Below are 26971 nucleotides of genomic sequence, written 5' to 3'. Positions count from 1 at the left end.
CGAATTTTATAAAAGATCCTTAAAGTTTTATGCAGATTTCAAATCTATTATATTCATTAAAATTCTTTCCAATTTTTATAGCTTAATAAATAACTTTTAACAAGTAAGTTTATCTAGGTTGTCACAAATTTCAATATTTTGTCGTGGTGAACATGGCATTAGGATGAAACCAGAAGGAAGTTGGTCGGAAAGTAATTGTTCCTCTAGTATAATATTCGTTTACAAATATTTTTTAGAACAACTAAATGCAGAGCAGAGTACACATTAGTCGTCATCCAACACCCCCTCAGTCCACTTGAGTTTTTTTAATCTGATTGAGAGCTGGTTGGTGGGATTATCAATGTTTAAGTGGTGGTAGGATACCATCATATTATTCCTGTTATACCATTGTGCTGGTATTATATCAACATTAATGAAATATCTCTATATAATGTTCCATATTTATAAGTTGTATTTATTTGTGAATGTCCAGCAAGATGGATTCTCAATCTTCTGTAAAGCTTATTATTTGTCTTTTGTATACCTTTCCAATTTTAGATAGTTTTTATCTAAAATAAGAAATTATGTTTATGACCATGGAATAAAGTAACCCCCATCCTGCCAGTCTTGGAGAAGATACAATAAAGTAGATATCTATTTCTAAATTTCTAAGATCAACAGGTACTTTTCTGAGAGGTGTAGTCGACATAAAGATTGAAAGGTTTATGCCAGCAATCTTTCATGTTGCATGCTTCTAGTTTGCCAGGGTATACCAGTATAAAATTGATCAGAGTTTAATCTGAAAATGTATTAAAATAGGTCACCTAATCCTTCTGTCTCTTGCATATCATATTGTGCACACCCAAAATTTTTAATAGAGAAACAATTACTAAAGTTTTTAGATCTTGTTTGGTTTTTGTTTTATAAATTCTATATCAATTTATTTATCTTCTTTCTATTTTATTACAAGTTTTTTTTTCTTTCCTTCTTGTCTTTCTTTTCCATCTTTCTCCCTTCTTTAAATTCTTTCTTTTTCTGTCTCTTTCCTGACCTCTTTTTTCGTTTTCTGTCCCTTTTTCATTTAATGAATATCTTGTTGTCTCTTTTATTTGGATAATTTCTATCTATTTATAATAATTCTATTCTATAGTGCAAATTGATTAAATTAGATTCAATAAAACCTTCTTTTGCATTAACCTAATTGTATAAATCTTAACTAATTTACATACAATAGAATGAACTTTTTAATTCAGGTCTTTTCTTTAATTAGAATGTGTCTGTACTGCCATAACTATTTGACTAAAGGAAAATTTATGCAGGGAAAAAATTAAGAATAATTTTGATTTAGCAGTGAAATTGTTTTGTAAGTCAATTTTCGATTTAAGAATTAAAATTAAAGATTTTTGATAAAGGTATTAAAATAAAAATGATTAAATATGCAACTTATATAAAACTCTAATATGCACAATGAAGTATAAGAAAATATATTATATAGTATAAAGAATATATTTTTTATTTGTAGGCAAAGACTAATATAAGATTAATGACTACCATCTCCCTCTGTCCATCCGTCCATACACATTAATAATAAAAAAGAGGATTACAACTCTTATTGGAAATAAAACTTTCGGAGACCATATAGAGTTGTTGGGAAAGATAGATTATCAAAACAAGGATGATTACATCAAGAAGTTGGTAGGATGAAATAAAGGAAAACTAGATAAATCAAAGCCTCGAGTGATAGAGAAAAAAAATAAAAAATGCAAATAAAGTGTGTTACCTTTTTTTATGTTTTATTATTATCTGGCCTCAACTTGGTCAAAAATGCTCACAAATTAGACCTTTTTTGACCAAAGATACTCAAATGGTTCCTTTACAAGCCCAATCAATAAGTTTTAAGAGATCTTTATATTTCAAAAAAAATTGATGAAAATACTAAAAAACAGCAAACCTGGGTGTTACCTTTTATATGCACAGATACCATAAAATCAACAGAAAAAATACTTGTTTTTACTTTTCTGTCATTTTTAAAGTTTGATTCTGTTAAATTGGCTATTCTTGAAGGGATTTATGCATTGAAATATACTGAAACATAATATTTGTCAGAAATTAATGTATTTCAAAGAAAGAAAATTTTGAAAATAAGAAATTTGACCTCTACCACTTCAGAGGACAGCTGCCAACCTCCAGTTGACAGGATATAGTTAAATACTTGTTAGCAATAATAATTAGCCAAAAAAGTAAAACAAAAAGTTTTTAATATGGTAAAATAATGATAATCTAAATCTTAATTTTGGGGATGATGATCTGAAGGATGCTCTTACTGGTGGTGATGATGACCAAGAAGGTATCCAAGTATATGAGCATTATGACAACTCATCTATTGAACTATGGTCCAATTTTTGTATTTGTAGCAGCCTCGAATTAAAAGTTGTAACAAGAAATATAACCATCTTTTAAAAACTATTATATATTTACCTTATGAATTGGAGAATTTAAAAATCATGATTGTATGTTTTGGGATTTCTTTTGATTGGAGAATGATACAAATACAAAAATCGGACCATAGTTTAAAAGATAAGTTTTCATAATGATCATGTATTTGGATACCATCTGGGTCATCGTCACCAACAGCAAGAGCACCTTTAAGATCATCATCCTCAAAATTAAGATTAAGATTATCATTTTTTTACCATGTTAAAAAACTTTTTGTTTTACTTTTTGGGCTAATTATTATGGCTAACAAGTATTTAACTACATCCTGTCAACTGGAGGTTGGCAGCTGTCCTCTGAAGTGTTAGAGATCGAATTTCTTATTTTCCAAAATTTCTTTCTTTAAAATACATTAATTTTATGTCCAATATTATGTTTTGGTATAATCAATGTATAAGTCCCTTCAAGAATAGCCAATTTAACAGAATCAAACTTTAAAAATGACAGAAAAGTAAAAACAAGTATTTTTCTTTTGATTTTATGGTATCTGAGCATATAAAAGGTAACACCCAAATTTGCCGTTTTTTAGTATTTTCATCAATTTTCCTTGAAATATAAAGATATCTTAAAACTGATTGATTGGGCTTGTAAAGGGACCATTTGTAATAATAATAAAACATAAAAAAAGGTAACACACTTTAAATAGAAAGATATGTTTTTGTAAAAATTTGTTTGTGTGAGATTGAGATAAAGAAAGAAAGAAAATGAGAATGAGAGTGTGAGTTTGTTAAGATTATTAGGGAACAAATTTTGCATTTTGTGTACCAAAAAATTTTTGCTCAGTAATTTTTGTGCATAATCTATGCAAAACTTTCAGCAAAGCCCCGCGAATTCATAAATTGATTGCAAATCTTAGAGTTTCAGCATGTTTTGTGTTGTTAGGTGGGTATGTGGGTGTGTGGCAGTGAGTGTTGGTGGGTGCATGTGGGTGTGGGTGTTTGTTTGCATGCATATCCTAGTGGATAAAGAAGAGAAAGAGAGAGAGAAAGGATGTTTTCTTTCTTTTCTTCTTAGCTTTGCTTAATACATGGAAAAATAAAGCTAGCTGCAAAAATGAATTTCTCGTAAATATGCTTGTTTTTTGAACGGAACTGTTTACTGTTGTTTGTTTGGTTACAAATTTTGCATCCATACATGAAAACTGTACTGCACTTTCATATAAACATAGGAGGAACATATTATACCCTAATGCACCAAAAAGTCTGTCTATGTCTTATAAAAGTACAATTTAAGGCTAACAAACGATTGGCAAATTTTTTATATATTCTTTATATGTGCATTTTTAACAGGGGAGTAATCTTAAAAAGGAAGCTTCTCTAGTATCTTCAAACAATGGACTAATGTATATTGTATAGGGCATATTATAAATGTTCTATTGATTTGAATTACTGTAACAGCTACATATAAAAGATAGAAATTGTGTCCATTCCATAATGAGTTTGTCCTTTTATTTTAACTTTTCAGGGAGTATTTCTAGGGAGTTATTTCGGAGAGTTATAACCTTGCATGCCCCCTTATTGATTATTTTTGATAACATAAAAATATTATCAAAATAGTAAATAAAAGGAAAACAATTTGATTTGACAGAAAAAAAATGAAAGATTTCCACGAAAACGTTATTATACATATATATTAAATCAATTTCAAATATCAATTTTGCACAAATTTGCCAATAGAAGAAGTGCAATTGATAAAAACATGCAATCTTTAACAATATTGGTCATATATCAAAATCAGTTTCAAACATTTATTGGTTATTTAATTGTTTTTCTTAACTGGATACTTTCTCATTCATTTCAGGCAGTTGTTAAGATTAATGTTAATATTTTCTTCTTTGAAGAAAGATATCCTTTACAATAATGGTTAAAAGGTGCAACATGTTTTTGCTCAGAGCAGAAACACTGACACATTTTCCATCATTTCAATAGATTGAAATCTTACAATGATATTTGTTCACTAAACATTAGAACATATGTAGAAAAGTTGTTTTAATTCTATTAAGAACCAACAGTGTTCTTTGATTTAAATGAAATAAAATCACTGAATACTTGTACCTGTACGTGGTTCAGAGATACCTTTTTCTTTCATCCCTTTATCCTCTTGTTAACAAATGGTGTTTTTATTTATAAGCAAAATATTTGTAATATACAACTGTTTAGGCCACATCCTATTGCGACAGGGCACAGCTATAATACATACATAGAAGAAACTTGAAAAGTCAAATAATGCTGGTATACAATAATTTGCCATTATTTGGCTGTAAATTTTGAACGCTTATTGGCCTGTTGTTGCCTGTAGCTTTTATATTTATGTTCCAAGTTCTAAGAGACATACACACAGATATTCCATCCTAGTGATTCTATCTGGACAAGACAATATGTAAAATGTACAGACAATACAAATGCCAATTACATAGAAATATTTTCATGAAACGATATTTTTCCCGGTTTAAAATATGATCTTAATTTTGTGGCAAGTTTTTATTTTATTTTATCCATGAGGAAAGATTTGGTTCAAGGCCACCAAAACAATGTCCTGTCATATTAGATTATCAGGACGGAATATAAAAGTTTGTCTAATAAATTAGGGTTTAAACTACAGACAATTGGCATATGTTTTTATCAGGTAATAACAGGAAGGAATAATGGTTGATGGGACAGAAAGTTAGTTGGAGACACTCTTTTTATTTACAAAACTTTGCCCTCTAGTGTCACCTTGTTACAAGATATCTTACCACTTTTTTCTAGCAAAACAACTTTACAAACTATTAATTTAGCATAGCAACCATTTCACAACTTAGACTTTATATTATCTAACCAAAAAATAAAACAAACAATCAGATATTACTTCATTAATACTTAAAATGAGATGCAAGTTTTATGTAATTCAATACACATTAAATTCAAATAAGATAAAAAAAAACATAATAAAATAAGACACTAACAATGTCATCCTGGACAAAAATACACAACAAGGATGGGTATGTTAGAAAGGGAGGCAACTAAGAATAAAAGCCGCAAATTGAAAACACCCAACCCAATCATCCCAAAAATAACTAGAATTTAAAAACTTTTATTTCAGGGATGAATACTACTTATCAATATTAATATTATTTTAGAGAGAAACAAATTTCTAATGATTATCATTTTGTTTAGATGCCCCTGTGTGTGTACGTGATCGTACAATAATCAGTGCCCGGCGAGGGGAAACAATTCAGCTGGATTGTGACATGCGCAGTACTGAAGAATCCGCCAAGTTTAGCTGGGCTTCTGGAGAACAAACACCCTTGCCAGATCAGGTATTGTCATGTTCTTGATCTTATCCTTAACGCTGAACCGATATAGTTCATTCTTTACAGGGTAACTTCTCATAGGTCATGGGAAGGTTGTTAACTATTTTGGGGGAGGGTACTAACACTCTCCCGAGAGAAATCGAAAAAAATACGAAAAATTCTGAAATATTCCCGCAGGGCGGCGCCAGTATGAATAAAAAAACAGTTGATCTTAACATGATTTTTTCTCAATTTAAATATTTAAATAAAAAAAAACATTTAAAGTGCCACTAGAGGCCTAGTGGGGCGAATCCTAGTGGGGCGAATATCATTTAAAACAACACTTAATGTTACCTAACAATTAATAACTGCAATTAAATTTTGCGCTATGTATAAATTTTATACACCCGTCCCCCACACCTTCCAAAAAAAGGCTATGCCTTTACCTCTTTTATAGATCAGTATTGATATAAGATGCATTCCATAGTACATTATATACAGGGTTTTAATTATAATTATATTAATTAGGAATTCCATAATTATATTCTAATTATTATTATTTCAGTATACATTTACAAGCAAGAGATCAGAGGAGAAAGACAAAATAGAATTTATATCCAGCAGTCAACTTGAATTTAGGAATATAATCATCCAAAATTAGTTATTTTGCAGCTTATACCAACAATGAAATTTATTCTTTTAAATCACGAAATCTATACGTAATTTTCAGCTGTCGTTTGGAGGCAACACTTGAATTGCATGACGACCTTTCTATCTTCCCCAAAAATATTATATTAGATTTATTTCGCTTGTTTGGCTATATCATATTCATGGTTTTTATGGCTACTTAGTAGTTTACACTTCTTGATTAATATGAAGTCGGACTATTCCTACACTGTTCTCCTATTGGTCCTATTTAGATATTGAGGATCAAAACTTTCTATATCTATTGCTTCAATGTATATTTAATGGAAAATAACTTTAAAATCCCTCTGTCCAAAAAAATTGGAAGGGGATTAATGGGAACGAAGATATATATTTTTGAAATTTTTGCTTGTCTTTTTTCCTTATTATACTAATGTTTGATTGAAATGATTCGTATTGTATGAAGTACTTTTAATCTCAAAAGTGAAGTTTAGTTTGAATTCCAAGAAGAATGCGTATTTTTGGTGTTTTTACCATCTAAGGCAAGAAAAATTAGCCAATTTACTCGATTATGTACCTGCCTTTTATCACAATTAATATTTGATAAAGAAGGTTTCTTTTATATGTAATACTAATCTATGTCAATTGTTTTTCTCTACTTTCGGACAGACAGGACGTCCCGAATAATGTTTTTACCTGTAAAATTTTATCATTAAATTTACCAGTTTGTATAAACACCAGGATATGTTTTCTTCAAATTCAAATTTTAATATCCTTTGGGAAAAATCTAAGTTGTTGTTAGTCAGAAAAATCCTCTGTACAAAGAGTTCAAAATTAAATGTTATGAGCGTAGTATCTCTGTAATGATGATATTAAATTTGAGCAATTTGATATTAAGCTAATACGTGGAGAATACCCTCTGTTAATATTCTATGATTATAATCCTGTACAGAGTACCTGGTGTATTTATTAATATTCTATGATTATAAACATGTACAGAGTACCTGGTGTACATATTATTATTATATAATTATAAACCTGTACAGAGTACCTTGTGTAAAATGTACATATTATTATTCTATGATTATAAACCTGTACAGAGTACCTGGTGTACATATTATCATTCTATGATTATAAACCTATACAAAGTACCTGGTTTACTTATTAATATTCTATGATTATAAACCTGTACAGAGTACCTGGTGTACTTATTATTATTCTATGTTTATAAACATGTACAGTGTACCTGGTTTACTTATTAATATTCTATGATTATAAACCTGTACAGAGTACCTGGTGTACTTATTATTATTCTATGATTATAAACGTGAACAGAGTACCTGGTGTACTTATTATTATTCTATGATTATAAACCTGTGCAGAGTACCTGGTGTACTTATTATTATTCTATGATTATAAACCTGTACAGAGTACCTGGTGTACTTATTATTATTCTATGATTATAAACGTGAACAGAGTACCTGGTGATACTAAGCAGAGTAAAGTGGAATGTTCAGCAAATAATTCTATTGGAATGTCAAATCAGCCTTGCCAATTTATCATCAATTTGAAAGGTAACAATTTATAAGGAACAGTAGGTCAATCGATATTTTAAAATTTTAATTATTCTATAGATCAATGTTATACATTATGACATATTCGTAATATTATTCATCAAGCTATTTATGTTTTTTTTTATTAATTAATTAATATAATTCACCAAAGAAATTTTTAGTCAATTTTCTTTTTCTCTCTCTCCAACTTTCTGTCTACTGCTCTCTATCTTAATTTCAATCTGTCCTAGTGGACATAATCTTCCTTGTTTATAAGAAATATGAACATTTTAGATGCTGGAGTACCTGAACTGAAATCCTGTGGTTCCTTCGACCATACCTACACATCCTTCACCATACATTGCCAAGTCACACAACAGTTCCAAACTTCACAGCTCACTTTCAATTATGAGGTAAACAAGATTTTTAATTAAATTGGCTTTCATGAGTATTAAATTATAGTGTTTATTTTAACAATATAACTATTGTCTAATGTCAGATTTTAAATATTAAGGGGTTAGATACACACCCATGGTTACCTCCGTTTACATACCCCGTGACAAGGGCCCCCCTAAAACGCAAATTTATCAGTCAAAGGATGCTTTTTGACGCTTTTTGAATGTTGATTATGCAGATGGAAGAATCATAGGGGAAAACTAAATGGGTTATTTAAAAATCGATTCATTTACATTTCCTGCCAAAAATTTAAAAATAATTTTGGGTATAGTCTCTTTTAATTTGTTAGGTAATTGGCCCCGCAGAAATAGGAGAAAAGCTACTGTTAAAAATACGAAGAATCGCCCCATAAAGTGCTATGTTACGAAAGGAACTATACCCTAATTTTGGTACACAGATTAGCTTATATTTTAGAACAAATTTGTTTGTGTGTGTGTGTGGGTGTGTGTGTGTGAGTGTGGTGTGTGTGTAAATTTGTTCTGTGAAGAGTGGATTTATTGGAAAATTCATATATTGGTTTTATTAGCCGCTGTGGCCAAGTAGGAAAGGACAAAAATATTTATCAATAAATTAATTTTTATGGCTTATGCTTTAGAAAGAAGTTTTTTAGAAAACTACTTTTATCTGTTTTACATTATGCAAAAATTATATTTGTATCATTTCGATTGAATACATTAGAAAGTTTTTTACTGATTACTGTTCTGTTGTCATCGTGAACATGTAATGTTTGTATAGTGGTTTATTTATTAATAATTTTGCCTCCTATATATGGCTTTCCTCAACTTCCTTTCGGTTATTTTTTCTAAACAAGGGAGCATTAAGCAAGTTTAGGGAATTGATGCGTCAAAACGGTTAAGGAACGATATACAGCGCTTTGAAGCTTGCCGGCGATATCAAAATTCAAATTAGAATTACTAAAATCATCTCAAGCCGATTTTATAATAGGAGAGGAAAAGGACTTTAATCAGAATGCTGTAATTGTCTTTTTTGTTCAATATCAAGCAGAGAACAATATTATTTTTAGTTTTTTTTATTTATTCAAGAATTTAAACCACGGATGGTCCTTTTATGGTTTAACCAATACAAATACAATAATATGGCACTTGGATAATCTCCAGTTTTCTATAATTATTTTAATTCAAGCATATACTGGAACAAGGTATAACTGATTAGCAAACTGGGATTCAGAAAAACAAAGAAGCTGAAAACCCCTTAGTTAGCATTTTCTGGGTACTTTTAAAAGATTTTTCTTCAAAGGAAAAGAGGTATTTATAATATTATTATATTCACATGATTTAACACTTCCTTTTGGAAAAAAAAATTTTATTCCTTCTTACGTTTTTTTATTTAACTGTTTTTCATTTTTTTTGTGCCATAACCTTGCCAAAAGCATTTTGAGCAACTGAAAAAAACTTACGGACAAGCAAGAAGAGTAAAATTAATGTTACTCTTTTTAAATTAAATTTGCTTTGGTATTTATCCATATATTCGAGCCATTCTAGTACATACACAATGTATTGGCTACCCAAACCATAGGATACTTTATACTAATAATAAGTCGGGTTAAAGGCTCTTAATAGTATGGAGTCACTGTTATATTTCTCTTTGTTTGCATATGTGAAAGGTTGTGATATAAAGCAAAAATAGACTAAGAAAATCCGTCAATATTGAGTGGCAGCGTGGTTGTGGTTTCGGGTTTGGTTTGGCATCATTAATTAGTCTTAATTGTTGTTGTTGCTTATATGTGATGTATACCCACTACCAAGCCACTTTCAAAGCACACTACAGGGATATAGGGTATTCAATGACATGCAAAGTTAAAAAATAACTTAATTACTCTTTACTTGTTGTCTTTTATAAATTTAAAACATCCTTATAGAAAGTAAGGGAATTTTGTAAAAAATATTTCAGACTTTTAGATCACAGTTTGACTTAATAAAAGCATTTGATTAGAAACTTCTTTAGTTCATCTAATTACATTAAGGCAAACTTTTTATAATTTTAAAGTTTAATTTATCAATGATTAAGGAAAATCAATTTAGAGTTTTTCTTTAAATGCATTGTTTGTAAATGTAAAAAATATTTTGTTTAATTCTACCGTTAACCTTGAATTAAGCTAGACATTTCTATTTCTATAATATATCATACATGTTCATATATAAAAGGTAGAATTTATGTTTGTCTGACTCTCCATTTTTCTGCTAAGATCTTGGAATTCCTCTGAACCAATTCAGTTCTTCTTTACAGCATATATTTTTAAGGCATGATATATGTTTACATTTTTGGGAACATTAAAAATCCAATGCAAATTGATACCTCATTGTTTTAAAGTAAAATAATAATTCCATATACCTTTATTTACTTGCATTAACTGAATAAATTCATTATTCACACCAAACCATTCATTAGAAAAAAACTAGAAAAAAATAGTTAATGAATAAATTAATACAAAGTATTTTTAAAAATATGATGAAAGAATTAATAATAATTAAGTAGATGATATTTAGCGCAATATAAAAATAAAGAAAATAGGAGCAACAGACGACTTGCCTTAAAGAAATTAAGTGAAGAAAGAGAAAAAAACAGTATTACAGAAAGACAGCTAGACAGAATGACGGACAGACACACTTTTTATGTTACCAATACACTTTATTTAAAAACAGGAAAACTGACAAAGTAAAATCGCACTGTACAAACCAAATAATATTCTATTAAAAAGTCAATATTTTTAAATATATTTTCTAACATTTCTGTGACATATAATCTATAGAATGATAATAATAACATGAAGAGAGGAAATGTTTTCAAATGTAACAAGGATAGGTAAACACTATGCGTGGTTAGCCTTTGAAAAAAATGTGAGAAATGCTACCCAATATTACATAAGAAAATTAGAAGAAGAAAAATATGGTAATGTTGCCTCGCGTAGATAAAGAGAAATGGTAGGGTGAACAGGCAGTACAGAAGCTTTTTAAATTGCCTATAAAGAAAATGACATTATAAATCAAAATGTATACTGTCATGCCATTGGTAATTTAGTCAGTTTATTGGCCTATCATTGGTCATTTGTTTTGTATGACGTCATTTGTACCTAGAATAAAAATAAAACACTTATAGGTTACAGACCGACATGGATGACATGCATAGTTAGTAGCTACGCATTCCTATGAAAATATTTTGCGATATTACATCCTGTCTTTCCTCAAAAATATGTAAAATAAAATAAATTAAATTCATTATTAGGTTCTTCTAGAAAATCATTGTTTTCGGCGGTTTATTTTTCTTTGTTCTGTAAATAGGATTTTTTTCTTTCTGGAAAGTTTAGTTGTAGCTAGATTTTATATTTACAATGAAATTATTTACAGGTTTTTGATTCTTCAACATCTGAATTCTACAAGAAAGTATCTACAACATCTCCTAATATTACTTTTATTGGTCTACCCTCATCTAAGGTAAATAATGTAGCAAGTTTGGAATGAACCGTCCTAGTATTTAATAACTTAGTTTTGACAATTTTTTTTGCTAGCATAGATTAATTTTTTTATCAGAGCTCAAATTATGGTACATCTTTAAAATAACACTTAAAGTCAATTATTTTAACATGGGCAATACATATATTTCTAATCTTTTTTTGACCGGCCTTAAAGTATAAGCAATAGTTTTTATTACATTCCATTTCCATTTATTCAACTGTGTAAGCACTTTGTAATTGTTATTGTACAACAGGACTATGTTGTGGACGTGTATGTGAGCGGAGGTGACGAGCTCGAGTCCAAACAAGGACGTCTAGCTCCATACAAGATAGAAGCATTCACATTAAGAACAAATGAAAAGCAAATGGCGGCTTCCACGGAAAAAGAACCGGATTCTGCTTTGGGGTGAGATTTTTTTTCCTTTTACTTTCTTAGTATAAATGACATAAACTTTTAGAATTTTTACCAAAATTAGATCATTTACTAAATTACATGTTGGGAATTATTCTATTCAAAAACGTACAATAAATACGAAATAACAAATATTATGCATAAATTTCAAATAAATTACAAAATTCTTAATGAAATTAAGAGCATTCTTGAAATATTAATATTGAAGATCAAATTCTTAAAATTAATTAAATTTATTAAACATATTATTAGGAATTAAATAAGTATTATTATTTAAGAACATTTTGGCGAAGAAATTGCTTTAAACTGTAATTTTACTACAACCAAAAGTATACCACTGACAAGTATAAATGTTGGGCTCTTTAGGTTAGGTTAAATAAGGGTTAGCAGAGTATCGTAGGGATTTAAGCTGTGCAGGGAATGGTCCAGAACTACTAAAAGTAATTTTAGAACCTGTCATTTCTTTTCTAATAAAATATTACAAGTTATCTAAAATGTTCATAAGCACCCATGGACTTACAGAGTAGCTCCCCTACTAAAAAGTAAAATAAAATAGAATATTAAAAACTTATTTGTCAAACAAACTTAAATAAAAATGTTGATCCGTCTAAAACTTTTCGTTTCAAGGACAACAACTAGATTATACAAGAAAATCAAAACAATTTAAATATTTTTGTTATTTTAAAATCATTTTTTTTCTCGAAAAAATAGATTGATGGCAACGAAAAAAACATTTTTGACGCAAAAAGATCTGATTAAGGAAAATATTGTAGTAAAACCAAGGATGATTATCTCATATAGAAACTTGATAAAATTATAATTTATCTGTACCTTATTTTAAAGGAGAATTATTTAATTTAAAAACTATATTGCCTTCAACTTTTCGGATAGTAAATTAACTAATCATTAATGCTGATATGTTGCTTAATTTGCATACAAATTGAACGTTGGAAATAAAATTAGAAAATAGAAATAATTAAAACTCAATTTGTTAAAAGATTGTTATTTTTATATTTTTGTAAGTTGAATCCCAAAAATTAAATCCAATTTTATGAGTTGATATTATATTTTATTTTGTCTTAGGTTTGTAACAATTATTGGCGTGCTAGCTGGAATCTTGGTGATGGTAGTTTTCATAGTCAGCTCAATATTCATCATACGAAAACGGGCAGGCTCCAGTAGAGATAGGACAGGTATAGTCAGCTTAATATTCATTTTCAGAAAACAGGCAGGTTCCATCAGAGATAAGACAGGTATAGTCAGCTTAATATTCATTATTAGAAAACAGGCAGGCTCCACCAGAGATAGGACAGGTATAGTCAGCTTAATATTCATTATCAGAAAACAGGCAGGCTCCACCAGAGATAGGACAGGTATAGTCAGCTTAATATTCATTATCAGAAAACAGGCAGGCTCCACTAGAGATAGGACAGGTATAGTCAGCTTAATATTCATTATCAGAAAACAGGCAGGCTCCACCAGAGATAGGACAGGTATAGTCAGCTTAATATTCATTATCAGAAAACAGGCAGGCTCCACCAGAGATAGGACAGGTATAGTCAGCTTAATATTCATTATCAGAAAACAGGCAGGCTCCACCAGAGATAGGACAGGAATAGTGAGCTTAATATTCATTATTAGAAAACAGGCAGGCTCCATCAGAGATAGGACAGGAATAGTGAGCTTAATATTCATTATTAGAAAACAGGCAGGCTCCACCAGAGATAGGACAGGTATAGTCAGCTTAATATTCATTATCAGAAAACAGGCAGGCTCCACCAGAGATAGGACAGGAATAGTGAGCTTAATATTCATTATTAGAAAACAGGCAGGCTCCACCAGAGATAGGACAGGTATAGTGAGCTTAATATTCATAATTAGAAAACAGACAGGCTCCACCAGAGATAGGACAGGTATAGCCAGCTTAATATTCATTATTAGAAAACAGACAGGCTCCAGGCAGAAGAGATAGGGCAGATGTATAAAAAGCTTTCCATAATTCAAAATTGATAAAATCCCTAATATTTTATTTGTATTGAAAGGATAAACTAAACAATTGATATAAATGAATTTTTAACTACTTTTTATTAAAAACAATTTTGAAATTTTCTACAATGCGCCTAGTTGGTTAAGATTTAGTAAGTCAAGAAACAAATAAGAATTTGGGAACAAACTTTCTTAACACTCACACACCCCCACACACACACTGTTAACAAAAACTTTTTTGCTTAATTTGCAATCTTGGCCAAAATTTTACTTAAATTACATCCCTAAACTTTTTTGCACATTATTATTTTGTAAAAAGAAATTTCGTCAAAGGGGTAGTTTCACGAAATGCATTTGAATTTAATTTAGTGAACCGCATATTTTATCCTGGTTAAATGGTTAAACTACATTTATATGGCATCAATTTGAAATAAATTCAATTTTCTACCAAGTAGTTTTTAAAATATCAAGACTTGAAGATTGTCTTTTTGTGATATATGCAATTTAAAGACGATTTTCAAGTCTTGATATTACTTTACTAAATTAAGTTCAAACGATTTCGTGAAACTACCCCTTTACCATACACATTATATATATCCTTATAATAAAGTAACAGGATGTTTGTGTGTTTGCGTGTTTGTGTGTTTGTGTGTTTGTCTGTACCGAAGGATCTCGCTAACCGCTGATCCGATCGGGTTCTCCTTAACAGGGTAGCTTCTCATAGGTTCCGGGAAGGTTTATAACTATTTTCTTGGGGGGTGGGACACCCCCAACCCCCCCAAAAAATGAAAAATCCCCCCCCCCAAAAAAAGTTTTTAATTTTTTTTAACAAAAATGAAAAATGTGGGGGGGGGGGGCACCCCCCCGAAAAAAAAAAAAAAATTTCGCCCCCCCCCCCAAATTTTTTTTTTCTTTTTCTTTTAAAATCTAAAATAAGAAATTGAATTATTATATTCGACTCTCTCTTTTTTTTTTCGTTTTTTAACTAAAATTAAAAATGATGGGGGGGCACCCCCCCCCCAAAAAAAAAAAAAAATTTCAACCCCCAAAAAATTTTTTTTAAATTTTTCTTTTAAAATCTAAAATAAGAAATTGGGTTATCAAATTCGACTCCCCCCTCCTCAAGTGCCCCTAGAGGCCTCTAGGGGGCGTAGCCGCTAGTTTATTTATAAAAAATTAGCCATTCATGTAAGAGTTTGCAAACAAGCGTTCGTCATGGATAGCTCAATCGTTGATTTATTTATATGTTGTCCAATCGATTTCAAACCCTTAGTGTAACAAAAATGAAGCATTAAAAAAGCATACTAACTTTTTGATTGTTTTCAGAAAATTCTTTACCTTACATCTTAATTTAAACCAATCAACTTCGAATCGTTGTTCATATCTTGTTACATTTTATTCCTATTATTTAACAACAAAAAAACGTTGTTGCGGTATTTTTCTGGATATTTTTATTATAGTTAGAAATAAAATTGAAGTTTCTTTCTAATTCTTTTGAATGGGCAATTTTGTAATTGACTATGCACAAAAAAAAGAATTACCGAATGTTCTTGGCAAACTTTATGTAACCAGTAACCACCACAAAATGCAAAGCAAATCTATTTAAAGTCATAATTTACTAAAACTACCTACTTTTTTATTGGAATTCATTTCAAGATAAGGGACAAACATTGAATAGTTAAAATCTTTCTCTCATTTTCAAAATCTTTTTCTATTGTGGTAGAAGAAACAGCTCAAAGTGAATATGTGAGAAATGACGACATACATTTTAATCTACCAAAGGTAAAATGTAAACGGTCCTATCATTGGTCATTTGTATTGTATGACGTCATTAATTTATAGGCACTATAAGCTGCATCTGGTAAAACTTTACTTTAAATATTAAAGACATGGGTAAGTCATAAAATAATATTTATGAATAAAATCTGAACTCTAACATTATAAACAGGATTTGATATGAATTAAATTGCAGGAAAAACATGTCGCAGTGACAGTTCCAGTGTGATGCTTAAAGCCTCTTCCTCTAGCGTATATAATGCAAGTAAGTAAAAAATGGCTAATAGCGAAGCCACTCTTTAATAATTATGTTGTAATATCCGTTGTATTATGAATATAAATGACATATAAAAAAAGAAGTTAAGTGTAAAATGATATTTCTCGCACAACCTTTCATATATCAAATAAAATTATATTAGATTTTTTTAAAATCTCTGTTAACTCGGTAAAGGTAAACTTTGCCTAACTAAATAAAATATTCCGTAAAAGTATGTTTTTCTACTTTATGATGAAACCGTAAAAATATTTTTGGATTCTTTTTAAATGTTTAACAAACTGATGTAAATCACGTCACCCAATAAGAAGTTTTTTTTTAGATATTTTTAAATATTTGAGCATAAAAGTTTTTAAGTCTTTCAAAAATTTGGTATTAAAGGGTATTTAATGCGATTATTTCTTTTAATGAAATAATTTTAAACATTTTCTAAGTGAAAAAAGAGTATAATTTTATTTCTATTTAATGCTTTTTTTTATATCTTTGTTACTCAATAAATTAGATAAAGCAGGAACAAAATTGCAGGGCTTGGCAGACGTGCATTTTTCTGGAAAACAAACATATTTTGGATTGATTACTTTTATAGTGCCGTAGCTTTCACTTGCAGCTAGTTGCCAAAGCAAACAATTTCGGATGAAGATTCGAGGGCTCGGCTGGAATTGTAAAATACTGCAGATTAAATCTATTGCGGCCTTACGATGGATATCAATGCTGCAGCGGCTGCCGAACCCGCTATATTGTTATACAATAGAAAATACTAACGAATTTGTTACCTATTACATCTTATAGAATTATGAAATTATTTTAAATTCCCAAGAATTTTTACAAAATATCGAAATTTAAGTTATGAGAAATGATTCAATTTATTTTGGTATGAAATGACGTATTTGATTCCATTAACTTTGGTGGAAAATTGCACGTCTGTCTGTCTAGAAAGTTACATAAAATGGTTTTTAGAAAGTATTATGGAATTAGATTGAATTAAACCTTAAAATTACTAGGTGTATGCCTAAAGGGGGGAGGGGAGGGGCGACAAAAAAATGGAGTGGTACATGGTTCAAGTTAAGATTTGTTATTGTAAAATTGTAATGGCGGTGTAAAATTATAAAGGACAGACAGACATTATTACACTCTCCTACCTTTTTATATCATTTTATAACTTACAAGTAACATTATAGCATTGCAATTGACCTGGTAAGAAGTGTAAAATAAAGAAAACATAAATCAGAGAAAAAGAAAGGAGAGGATTAAAAAAAAGTTTAACAAAAAATCCGCGAATCCTCACATTTATCCAGCAATTTATCATCTTAAATTGTACAATACATATGTTATTCTCATAAATTTCGGACAGCTAAGGTGAAACGAATTTAGGAAATATTAGTGTTTCTCTAATTCTATGAAAAATAATGGTTCAATTAGTACAATCTAAACAATGTTTTGATGAAAAATGGAATTGTTTTCAATTTCTAAAAATAGATACATTACTAAAAAACAAAATGAATTATTTTAATAATATGATAAAAGTAATAGTTTTTATTACCTAAAGCGTTGTAAGAAAAAGAATTATGAAAATGAAAAATTTTAGACAAATTTGAATAGATTAAATCAACAAAAGAGGGCTTATTAAAATATTATAAAAGATACAAAATTTTCGCAATAAATCTTGTTACACAATTTTTAATTTTATTAAACTTACAAGTAAAACATTTCAAGGTTTAAAGAAAATTCTTGCTTTATTAAACCCCGAACAAACATATTATGCAAATCTGAATTTTCAAAATAGCAGCTTTATTATTCATTTAGGATGAGTTTACAATAAATATGAAATGCAGATGCCTCTTTTGGTTACAAAATTCTACTGTTATTTTTTAATTAATCAACACCAATAAAGCACAAGATCTCAAAAACAGCATTTGGGGGTAATACTGGTGAACAAACATATTATGCAAATCCAAAACAAAGCAACAAAAAAAGTTTTTTTGGCACTTTTCTCCTCTTTTAAAGATTGATTATGATAAAATAATAATTTTTTAAGGGATTTATGCATTAATTATTATAAAATATAGTATAAGGTAGAAATTAATGTTTTTTTCTAAATAAGAAATGATTGAAAAAAATAAATTCGATCCCTATCACTTTAGAGGATAGCTGCTGACCCCCAGTCTTATGGATGAACCTAAATACATGTTAAAGATAAAAATTACCCTGAAAAGTATACAAAAATGTTTTTTTATGTGTTAAAAAAATTCATTTTAAAATCTTGATTTTGAGTATGATGACCTTTCAGATGTTGGTGGTGATGGTGAGCCAAATGTTATCTAAGTACATGCCCATTACAACAACTTGTCTATTAACCTATGTACCATTTTTTGTAGTCATAGTAGCCTCCAATAGAGCCTTCCGACAAGAAATATAACCATCTTCTAAAAACTACAGTATTCACCTTATGAATTGAAGAAAATAAAATTGCAATTCTTTTCTTTTTTAATAATGCTGGGCTGGAAGATGCTATAACTACAAAAATTGGATCATAGTTTAATATATAAGTTGTCATCATGGACATGCACTTTGATAACATTTGGCTCACCATCACCACCAATAGGGGCATCTTAAAGGTCATCATCCTCAAAATCAAGATTTTAAAATAGATTTTTTCAACATACCAAAAAACATTTTTGTATAATTTTCAGGGTAATTTTTATCTTTAACATGTATTTAGGTTCATCCTGAGACTGGGGGTCAGCAGCTGTCCTCTAAAGTGATAGGGATCGAATTTATTTTTTTCAAACATTTCTTATTTAGAAAAATCATTAATATACCTTATACTATATTTCATAATAATTAATGCATAAATCCCTTTAAAAATTATTATTTTATCATAATCAATCTTTAAAAGAGGAGAAATGTGCCAAAAAACCTTTTTTTTTGCTTTGTTTTGGATTTGCATAATATGTTTGTTCACCAGTATTTCCCCCAAATGCTGTTTTTGAGATCTTGTGCTTTATTGGTGCTGATTAATCAAAAAATAACAGTGGAATTTTGTGACCAAAAGAGGCATATAAATTTCATATTATTGTAAAATCATCCTAAATGAATAATAAAGCTGCTATTTTGAAAATTCAGATTTGTATAATATGTTTGTTCGGGGTTTACATTAAGGGCACCTAGACTTAAGAAAAACATTTAGCATTTTTGTGTGTATATATAGATCCAATTTGTTGATACAACTATGATTTCTCTGCTTCTATTTAAAATAGACGGCTGAAATTTTTCGGGATGATCCTTTGTAACATTGAGCGCCCAATATATAATTTACTTAGTCCGTCTGTCTGTTGGTTATGCTTTAAAAGACAAAGATACTAAGTTTTGTGATTTTTGAATAATCGATTTATCGATCTATCTGAGAATCTGCTCTATAACTCACATTGTCCGTATGTCCAACCATGATTTCTTTGAGCTTCGCTACTTATGGGTGTTGTCATCCGTTTTCTTTTTTAAAAATCAATTATAAAGATTTTTTACTTCAAAACTTAGCCGGGCGTAGAAATAAACTTACATAAAAATAAGTTTTGGGAGAAAATTTATTTCCAAATTGATTCAAAGTTTATTAAATAATAAAAAAGTATAAGCTTTCTTATTTGTAAAGATATTTTATCTTTCTGTTAAAACGGTAGGTGACATAGGTATTGGAGTTGTGTTTGATCCAATTCAAATTACGCAACAAAATCATTGATATACATCCGTAAAACAGTTTTAAAATATTTTTTTTTATTTATGAAATATTATTTATATAATTAGATTTTTGCCGTATCCGAGGTTTTAATGGACATTTAGGAGGGGAAAGAGTTGTCCAAGATATTTTATCTTTCTGTTAAAACGGTAGGTGACATAGGTATTGGTGTTGTGTTTGATCCAATTCAAATTACGCAACAAAATCATTGATATACATCCGTAAAACAGTTTAAAATATTTTTTTTTATTTATGAAATATTATTTATATAATTAGATTATATATTATATTATAACATAAGTAAAGTTTAAAAATTTTATAAAACAGAAGAGTGGATATATTATAAAAGAGGAGAGTAAACTATAATACTTCATATATAACTCAAATGAGAAGCTTTAGGGACGGACGGACATTAGTTATAGAATAGCTAGGCTGCTAAAAATTTTAAAAAATATCTGAATAATATTTATTGTGTGTGACAGTGAGTGTATCCTGTTTCCAATGATATTATCCCAGTCACAAATACTGAAATATGACACAATTCACAAAATATTCAACACAAGCACGGATAAACTCGAAAAAGCGACAACTTTTTGTGCAACATTATTTTTGCAAGCTTTTGCGACAATTTTTTTTTAAAAAGCCTAAACCTCTCAACCACATGAAAGCATTGTGTCTAAATACAATATTAATGATTCTGGTCAAATATATTGCTTTAATTGGAAGTGGTGATAGCTGGAATAATTAAACTTTTTCATAATTAATTCATAATTTCTCTACATATTTACATTTTACATATATTTCTATATCTGCGCAAAAATGGCACAAGTCAAAGCAAAAAAAATGTGCAAAGCCAAATTCTCACATTCTAATTTTGTTCTCACCTTTGCTCATTGACAGAGACTTTCATAAAACAATTTTAATCGATTTGAAACTTATCTTTTTCTGTATTTCATTGTTTCTATCTGATGCATTCTATACTACAGGATGCGCCACTAGCATCTATGGGTTCTGTATTTGAATGGCAGAATAAAGCCTAAAATCATCCCTGGATCTATAAGAAACTTCACTTTAAAGGAGAACCCTATCGGTTAAGCGGATAGTGAGATCCATCGCTACAGACAAAAAAAAGATTACTACTTAATATAATATCAATATTAATGCATATGATAATTAAGGTTATTGAAAACACTAAAAGTTTTAAATAGATTTGAATTGCTTGATGACTGTCCCCCTCTCTGAAAAATTTGCATTTTCTGTAGCTATTCAGAATTTTATATAAACAAAACCATATAAATTACTATACATTTTTCAAAAACAAACTAAAAAGTTTCAAATCAGCTAAAAATAAAATCAAACATATAACTCTGTTTTTACATGTAATAAGCTTTATAAATAACCTATAATCTAATACAAAAGAATATAAAGAGCTGGAAGTGAGTGTTTGTTTGTCTGTAAATATGTTGGTTATAATTAGGTTTTAGGTTATTTTATAATAATGATAGGAAGTTAACACCTTTTTGATATATGGGCCTAAGAAAAATAGAAATAAATAACATTAGCTACAAATTAGTTTCCCGATGAAATAACGTGTCCTTTTAAATCATAATGAATTATAACTTTTCATTCTATAATTGCTTTAAATATTCCATAAAAAGGTAAGTTTAAAAAGCATTGAAATAATTCATAAAATTTTCCCTTTTTTTCTTTTCAAGCAATTAAAAGCAATCTAATGCATTTTAAAATTTCTCTTTCTCCAATATATTTCATAATTTTGGCTAATTCTTTTAGATTATTGTTTTGAACAACTAAATTTTGAAGGATTTGGAAACAAAGGTGGTTTTGGTAAGATTCTGATGGATTATAGTTTTGAGGGGGTGGTGGGTGGAGTGTGGGGTGCAGGGTGCAGGGTGTGCAATTTAACTGCACACAAACACATTGCTTAACATTGAAAGGATTTCATAATTTAGTTTATTCATTTCTCTTGGTAAAGTTTCTCAATATAATAACTGAAAGTTTTCAAACTGTGCACCACATTTAGATTTATGTATATTTCATATATATAATATATATGCCAAGGTTATCCCCAAAATTTGAATAAAATCAATAAATAAGATATAAGAAAGATTAAGTATCAAAGAAGCATAGCTTTAACTTGATTAAAGCATAAAGCCTTTGGCAAAACAAAAAATAGTTAAGTTTAGGCATAAGGTTTCAATTATGAAACTGATATATTGGAGATCAATCAAAACATATTCATTATCTTCCTAAAGTTGTTTCTTTACCTAGAAACAATCCTTTAAATACCAAATTATGATAAAATGGTCATTTTGCACTTTTGTATTTATAAACTGTATAATAGACAGATTTCTACGGAAGACAAAATGAAAAATTTTTAAGATCCAAATAGGTATTAACTCTATTATTTTTTTATTAATAATAAAAAATTATCTATAATACAATACGATACATTATTGATCAGCATGGTTCAAAACTGGTATTCATCAAGCAGATACTAAAAATAAGATTCCGCACTTATTATTTCATTTATATCAAATAAATCTTTGAATTTTGAGCATTAAAATTTTATTGAAAAGGAAATATGAAAGGGTTTCCATCTTGTACTGTAATAATAGCCATCCAATTTACATTTGAATGTTCTTTCTATTGTGTTCATATCAGAAGATAACTAAGGTACGCTGGCTCTTCACATTTCCCCATCAAATTGACTCTGTAAATCCCTTTTGTTCGTCTGTGTATGTTTAAGTTTTCACATAATTCAGCTCTGTTTTCTTTTTGTTTAAACATATTTTTTTGGTATTATATTTCTATTTCCCTATACTCGATTTTCCATTTTGTTTCATAATAGTCTATTCTAATTTCATAATAGTCTATTCTAATTTTTGTTCTTATAATATAGAGTAAAACAATAGAGGGGGAAGAGGTTAATTCCCTTACCGAGAACCTCTGTGCTGACTTTCAATTGAGTCTTTGGAAATCAATGAAAAGCGTCGTGAATATTGACACAGCCAAGTCGCTACAAAATAGCAGAAAACAATTTGCTAGCAGACAAAAAGGTCCTTAACAGAGGGATCCGAGTAGTTGTCTGGTTTTACATCTATACTATATATACATGTTATTCTTGATACTTAAAATTACTTCATGTCTGTCTTATTTCTTATAAAAGCTTCGCTGTAATGCAACATAATCATCCTGGTTTCTGAACAAGTCTTCATTTATCTTTTTCATATTTTCTTCAGATTCAAATGTTTCACAATCTATTCACAACTTTCTTAGCAGACCTTTTGTGAACCCAAGAATTTCATCTCTTTTTCATTCATATCATTTTATCTACAATTTTTATACATAAAAAAAATACTGTAGAGAATTATAAGAAAGTATTCATTATAAGAAGCAGCTTAACTACAATGTATACTGGCTAATCTTTGGTCATTTGTATTGTATGACGTCATATTATACACTATAAGTTGCTTCCATTCTAATCATAACAATAACATTGAAATACGAGAAAAGGTAATCTTAAATGATACTTACAATCTAATAGTTTAACACAAACCCTGGCTACACAAATATTTTAACTTCTTTTTACCTGTATTGATAAATAAAAAAAATTGGAAATCCCTTTAATGTAATTTAAACTGTTTAGTCTCTATTTAAAGGTTGGTATGGCTGCTATATTATCTAAACACTCCTAGATTTATAATGAAAGGTGTTTTATGTTGGTTAGTCTGTCTTATTAAATGGTCTGTAATTATTCCTCTTTTAGATGATGAGGAGGCGACTATGATGGAGCTAGGAGATGGAGACGGGGTGACCACAGGAACCCTCACACCCAGTAAATCCTCCAAGTGTACAACTCCAGAGTTTAAGGCAGAGAAACCGTATGAACTCAAGTATATTGAACTTTGTGGACAGGTAAAACTTTATTTATCTTTTAAAGTGAACTTACATTGCATTTTTTTTTAAATTTATTTATTTCATTAAACATTAGAGGTCAGGGAAGTTAAACTTTACAGAAATCATAGACGTCAAAAGAAGGGGGTTGTAGAGGGTGTTTCCTCTCAAGCTTTAAAATTTGTCATTTATACCCATAAAATTAAAAAATAAACATTAGATTACCCCCTTCAAACCCTCGAATTTCCCTGAAATTTCATTGTTTCAATTAAAATTTCAAATTGTGATTTTTTGATGGATTTCTTTGATGAAATGACAGGCTGGTCAATTTTTAGGCCATTTTTTGCAGTTTTTGGCCCGCCACGCCCAAACGGTTTGAGATAATCTCACGGGACCTTTTGCCCAACCTAAGTCTGGTTATTTGTGTGGTCTAAGAAAAAAAATCCCGGATTGGATGAAGCACGACGTCGCTGTGCGCCGTCAAAAATCGCCGGTTCTGCTCATTTTGCCTCTTAAAACCCTCACCTTGTGCCATTTTTCTGTGTAAAGATTATTTTTATAATCTTTTGCGTAAGTCTGATTTTTTTCCTAGACCTCACAAATAACCAGACTTAGGTTGGGCAAAAGGTCCCGTGAGATTATTGTTGCAAAAATGGGTAAAAAGACACTGGATATATCTTAATCATATGCTATGAAAAAAAATAACCATCAATAAACATCTTTGAACAAAATCAACATCTATTAACCAATATCACAAACAAAATGACATATATAAAACAAAATCCAAACATATAATATTTAAATCAAAACATATAATATGTATATCAATAAAAAGTAGACAAATGCTGGATCTAACAGTAATTCAACTTGTTGAACTGAAATAATAAACACTATATTTGTATGTGTTCAAACAAGGTTTCAATAATGCATAGCAAGCACAGAACTGCTAGATTATGCATAACAAGTACAAGCAATCAGCAAAGAAGTGCTTTATTCCTTGCACATGAAAAGTAAATAGTTACTAGCTCAACTTATTGGTTTATAGTGAAGACAAACACTAAGCTTAAAACACTAAATGCAAGCTACAAAAACTATTAGAATTGATTCAAATAATACCATAAACAGCAAAAATAACTAATAGAGTAGCTTAAATGTGGTTTAAAACTATAAAATAATGCCTAAAACTATAAATAATAAAGAGCTATAAGATATAACTAAACTACCAAAAACTTACTTGTGCTGAAGCTATCCAGTTAAAAGAATTAACAGAATACATGACTGCAACGGCTGGCAACAGCTGGCAACAGCTGGCAACGGCTGGCAACAGCTGGCAACAGCTGGCAACGGCTGGCAACAGCTGGCAATAAATAGTGCCACTGGCAGTGACTGGAAACAGCAGAAACACTGGCAACTGCTCACAAATTGAGTTCTAAAATAGTCACAGTACATTTAAAGTATTTTAAACCCAGAACCTTAAAACTTAAAATTAACTATATGAGATTCAGCACAGAATTGCCAAAAACTCATAAAAATGAAATTAGGATAAAATAAATAATTACTAGCAAAGAAATGCCAGAAATTTGTTAAATAAAATAGTACTAAATTAGGTTCCAGCTTTAAAATCCAAAAAACGTTTTAACTAGTTAAAAATACTCACAAGAACTGACTAATTAACCAAACAGAGGCAATATTTATACTAGTAGGATTTGTTTACCTTTTAGGTTTGGTTTGGCAACTCCACATGTACAACATGTGCTCTATATTCTAAATTATAACTAAAAAATAAAAGAATAGGATAAAAAAAAGGGTATAGTCCTTTCCACGACATCCCTCCATAAGGAGCGATTCTTCATATTTTTAAAATGGCTTTTTATAGGTTATTTTAGGTTAGGTTAGGTTATATTGTGTTAGGTGATTGCCCCACAGGGTTAGGTAATTGGCCCCGCAGGGTTAGAGCCCCCCGCAGGGGCTAGAAATAGGAGAAAAGCTACTGTGAAAAATACGAAGAATCGCTCCTTATGGAGGGATGTCGTGGAAAGGACTATACCCAAAAAAAATGTGTAAATTAACCTAAAATTAATTAAATAAAAAACGAACTTTTAAAACTAAGTTTTAGAGTAAAAAATATGCTTTTTTTTGTATATAAAATGGACTCTTTGTATATTTCAAGCCAATTTAGACTCTTTGCATCTTTGAATTATTACCACATGCATATAAGAATAAAAGGACACAGACGAATTTTAAAATTAAGGACTTTAGAGATAAATTTGAAGTTTTAAAGTTAAATTTAAAGTAGCTACGACTTTTTTTTTAGCTAAAATTAAACAATTATAAGTTGTTTTACACTGTTTAAAGCGATTTTACAACACTGGGCCAGGAAAAAAGTGTAAAACAACAAAAAAATACCTTAATTCTTTCTGTAGGGATTGTATCTTTTCACCTTCTTTCCTCCTTTTCCCAAATGAGCGTTTTCAATGTAGATTGAGGGATGGTTAAGATGGATAACATTGGCCAATCTCTTGAAATTTTTTGCGGATCCTATCTGGAAGTTCATAGGTCCTTTGTTCTGACCAGGTTTGGGAACTTTGCTGAGCCAGGACAACGCAAATCCAGGGTCCTTTTTGATCTCCTGCTCAATGATAGCCCACGCTCCTTCCATGTCAACCTGTCTTTGATCTGCTATCATTGCTAACGCTTCATTCAATCGTAAACTTAACTTCCAATTGCCATGGATATTAGCTGTATAAGTAAACCCCTGACTATTCACATCAATGAATGGCATCTGCTGTCGTCTCAAAACATTCAACTCATGAAGAACAGGTGGGAATTTCATAGAATTTTCTTCATGTTTATCAAAAAGAGTACCTTTATCACTAGTGGCTTCAACAGATAGCTTACCAAATTCAGTAGATACACTTTCTACATTGGGTGGAATCCTTTTCAAAATGTCTTCAGTCATATTCCCATCTTGTAGATTGAACTTAGATACAGCTTCACCCAAAACATTCA

The 26971-nt window shown here is 29.7% G+C and overlaps 2 protein-coding genes across 2 annotated transcripts in view; one reads left to right on the top strand and one right to left on the bottom strand.

The window, feature by feature from the left end:
- LOC145313658 (uncharacterized) overlaps positions 1-26971 on the top strand; it is a 103902-nt gene that overhangs the window by 59137 nt on the left and 17794 nt on the right. The window contains exons 13-21 of the mRNA XM_080153164.1: positions 5628-5770; positions 6309-6382; positions 7865-7962; positions 8236-8354; positions 11763-11849; positions 12124-12275; positions 13365-13474; positions 16240-16308; positions 23835-23983. Coding sequence (XP_080009290.1) covers positions 5628-5770; positions 6309-6382; positions 7865-7962; positions 8236-8354; positions 11763-11849; positions 12124-12275; positions 13365-13474; positions 16240-16308; positions 23835-23983 — 1001 coding nt within the window. The remainder of the gene's footprint in view (positions 1-5627; positions 5771-6308; positions 6383-7864; positions 7963-8235; positions 8355-11762; positions 11850-12123; positions 12276-13364; positions 13475-16239; positions 16309-23834; positions 23984-26971) is intronic.
- On the bottom strand, positions 25207-26961 carry LOC145315152 (uncharacterized). The gene is made up of 3 exons (XM_080155196.1): positions 26369-26961; positions 25677-25737; positions 25207-25391 (listed from the first exon to the last, which is right to left on the bottom strand). The coding sequence occupies exon 1, from the start codon at positions 26919-26921 to the stop codon at positions 26370-26372; it is 552 nt and encodes a 183-aa protein (XP_080011322.1). The 5' UTR covers positions 26922-26961; the 3' UTR covers positions 25207-25391; positions 25677-25737; position 26369.

The sequence above is a fragment of the Acartia tonsa genome, chromosome 3 (assembly GCF_053477335.1).
Source record: "Acartia tonsa isolate MP-2025a chromosome 3, ASM5347733v1, whole genome shotgun sequence".
NCBI classification, from domain to species: Eukaryota; Metazoa; Arthropoda; class Copepoda; order Calanoida; family Acartiidae; genus Acartia; species Acartia tonsa.
This window is presented reverse-complemented; position numbering and strand designations above follow the sequence as displayed.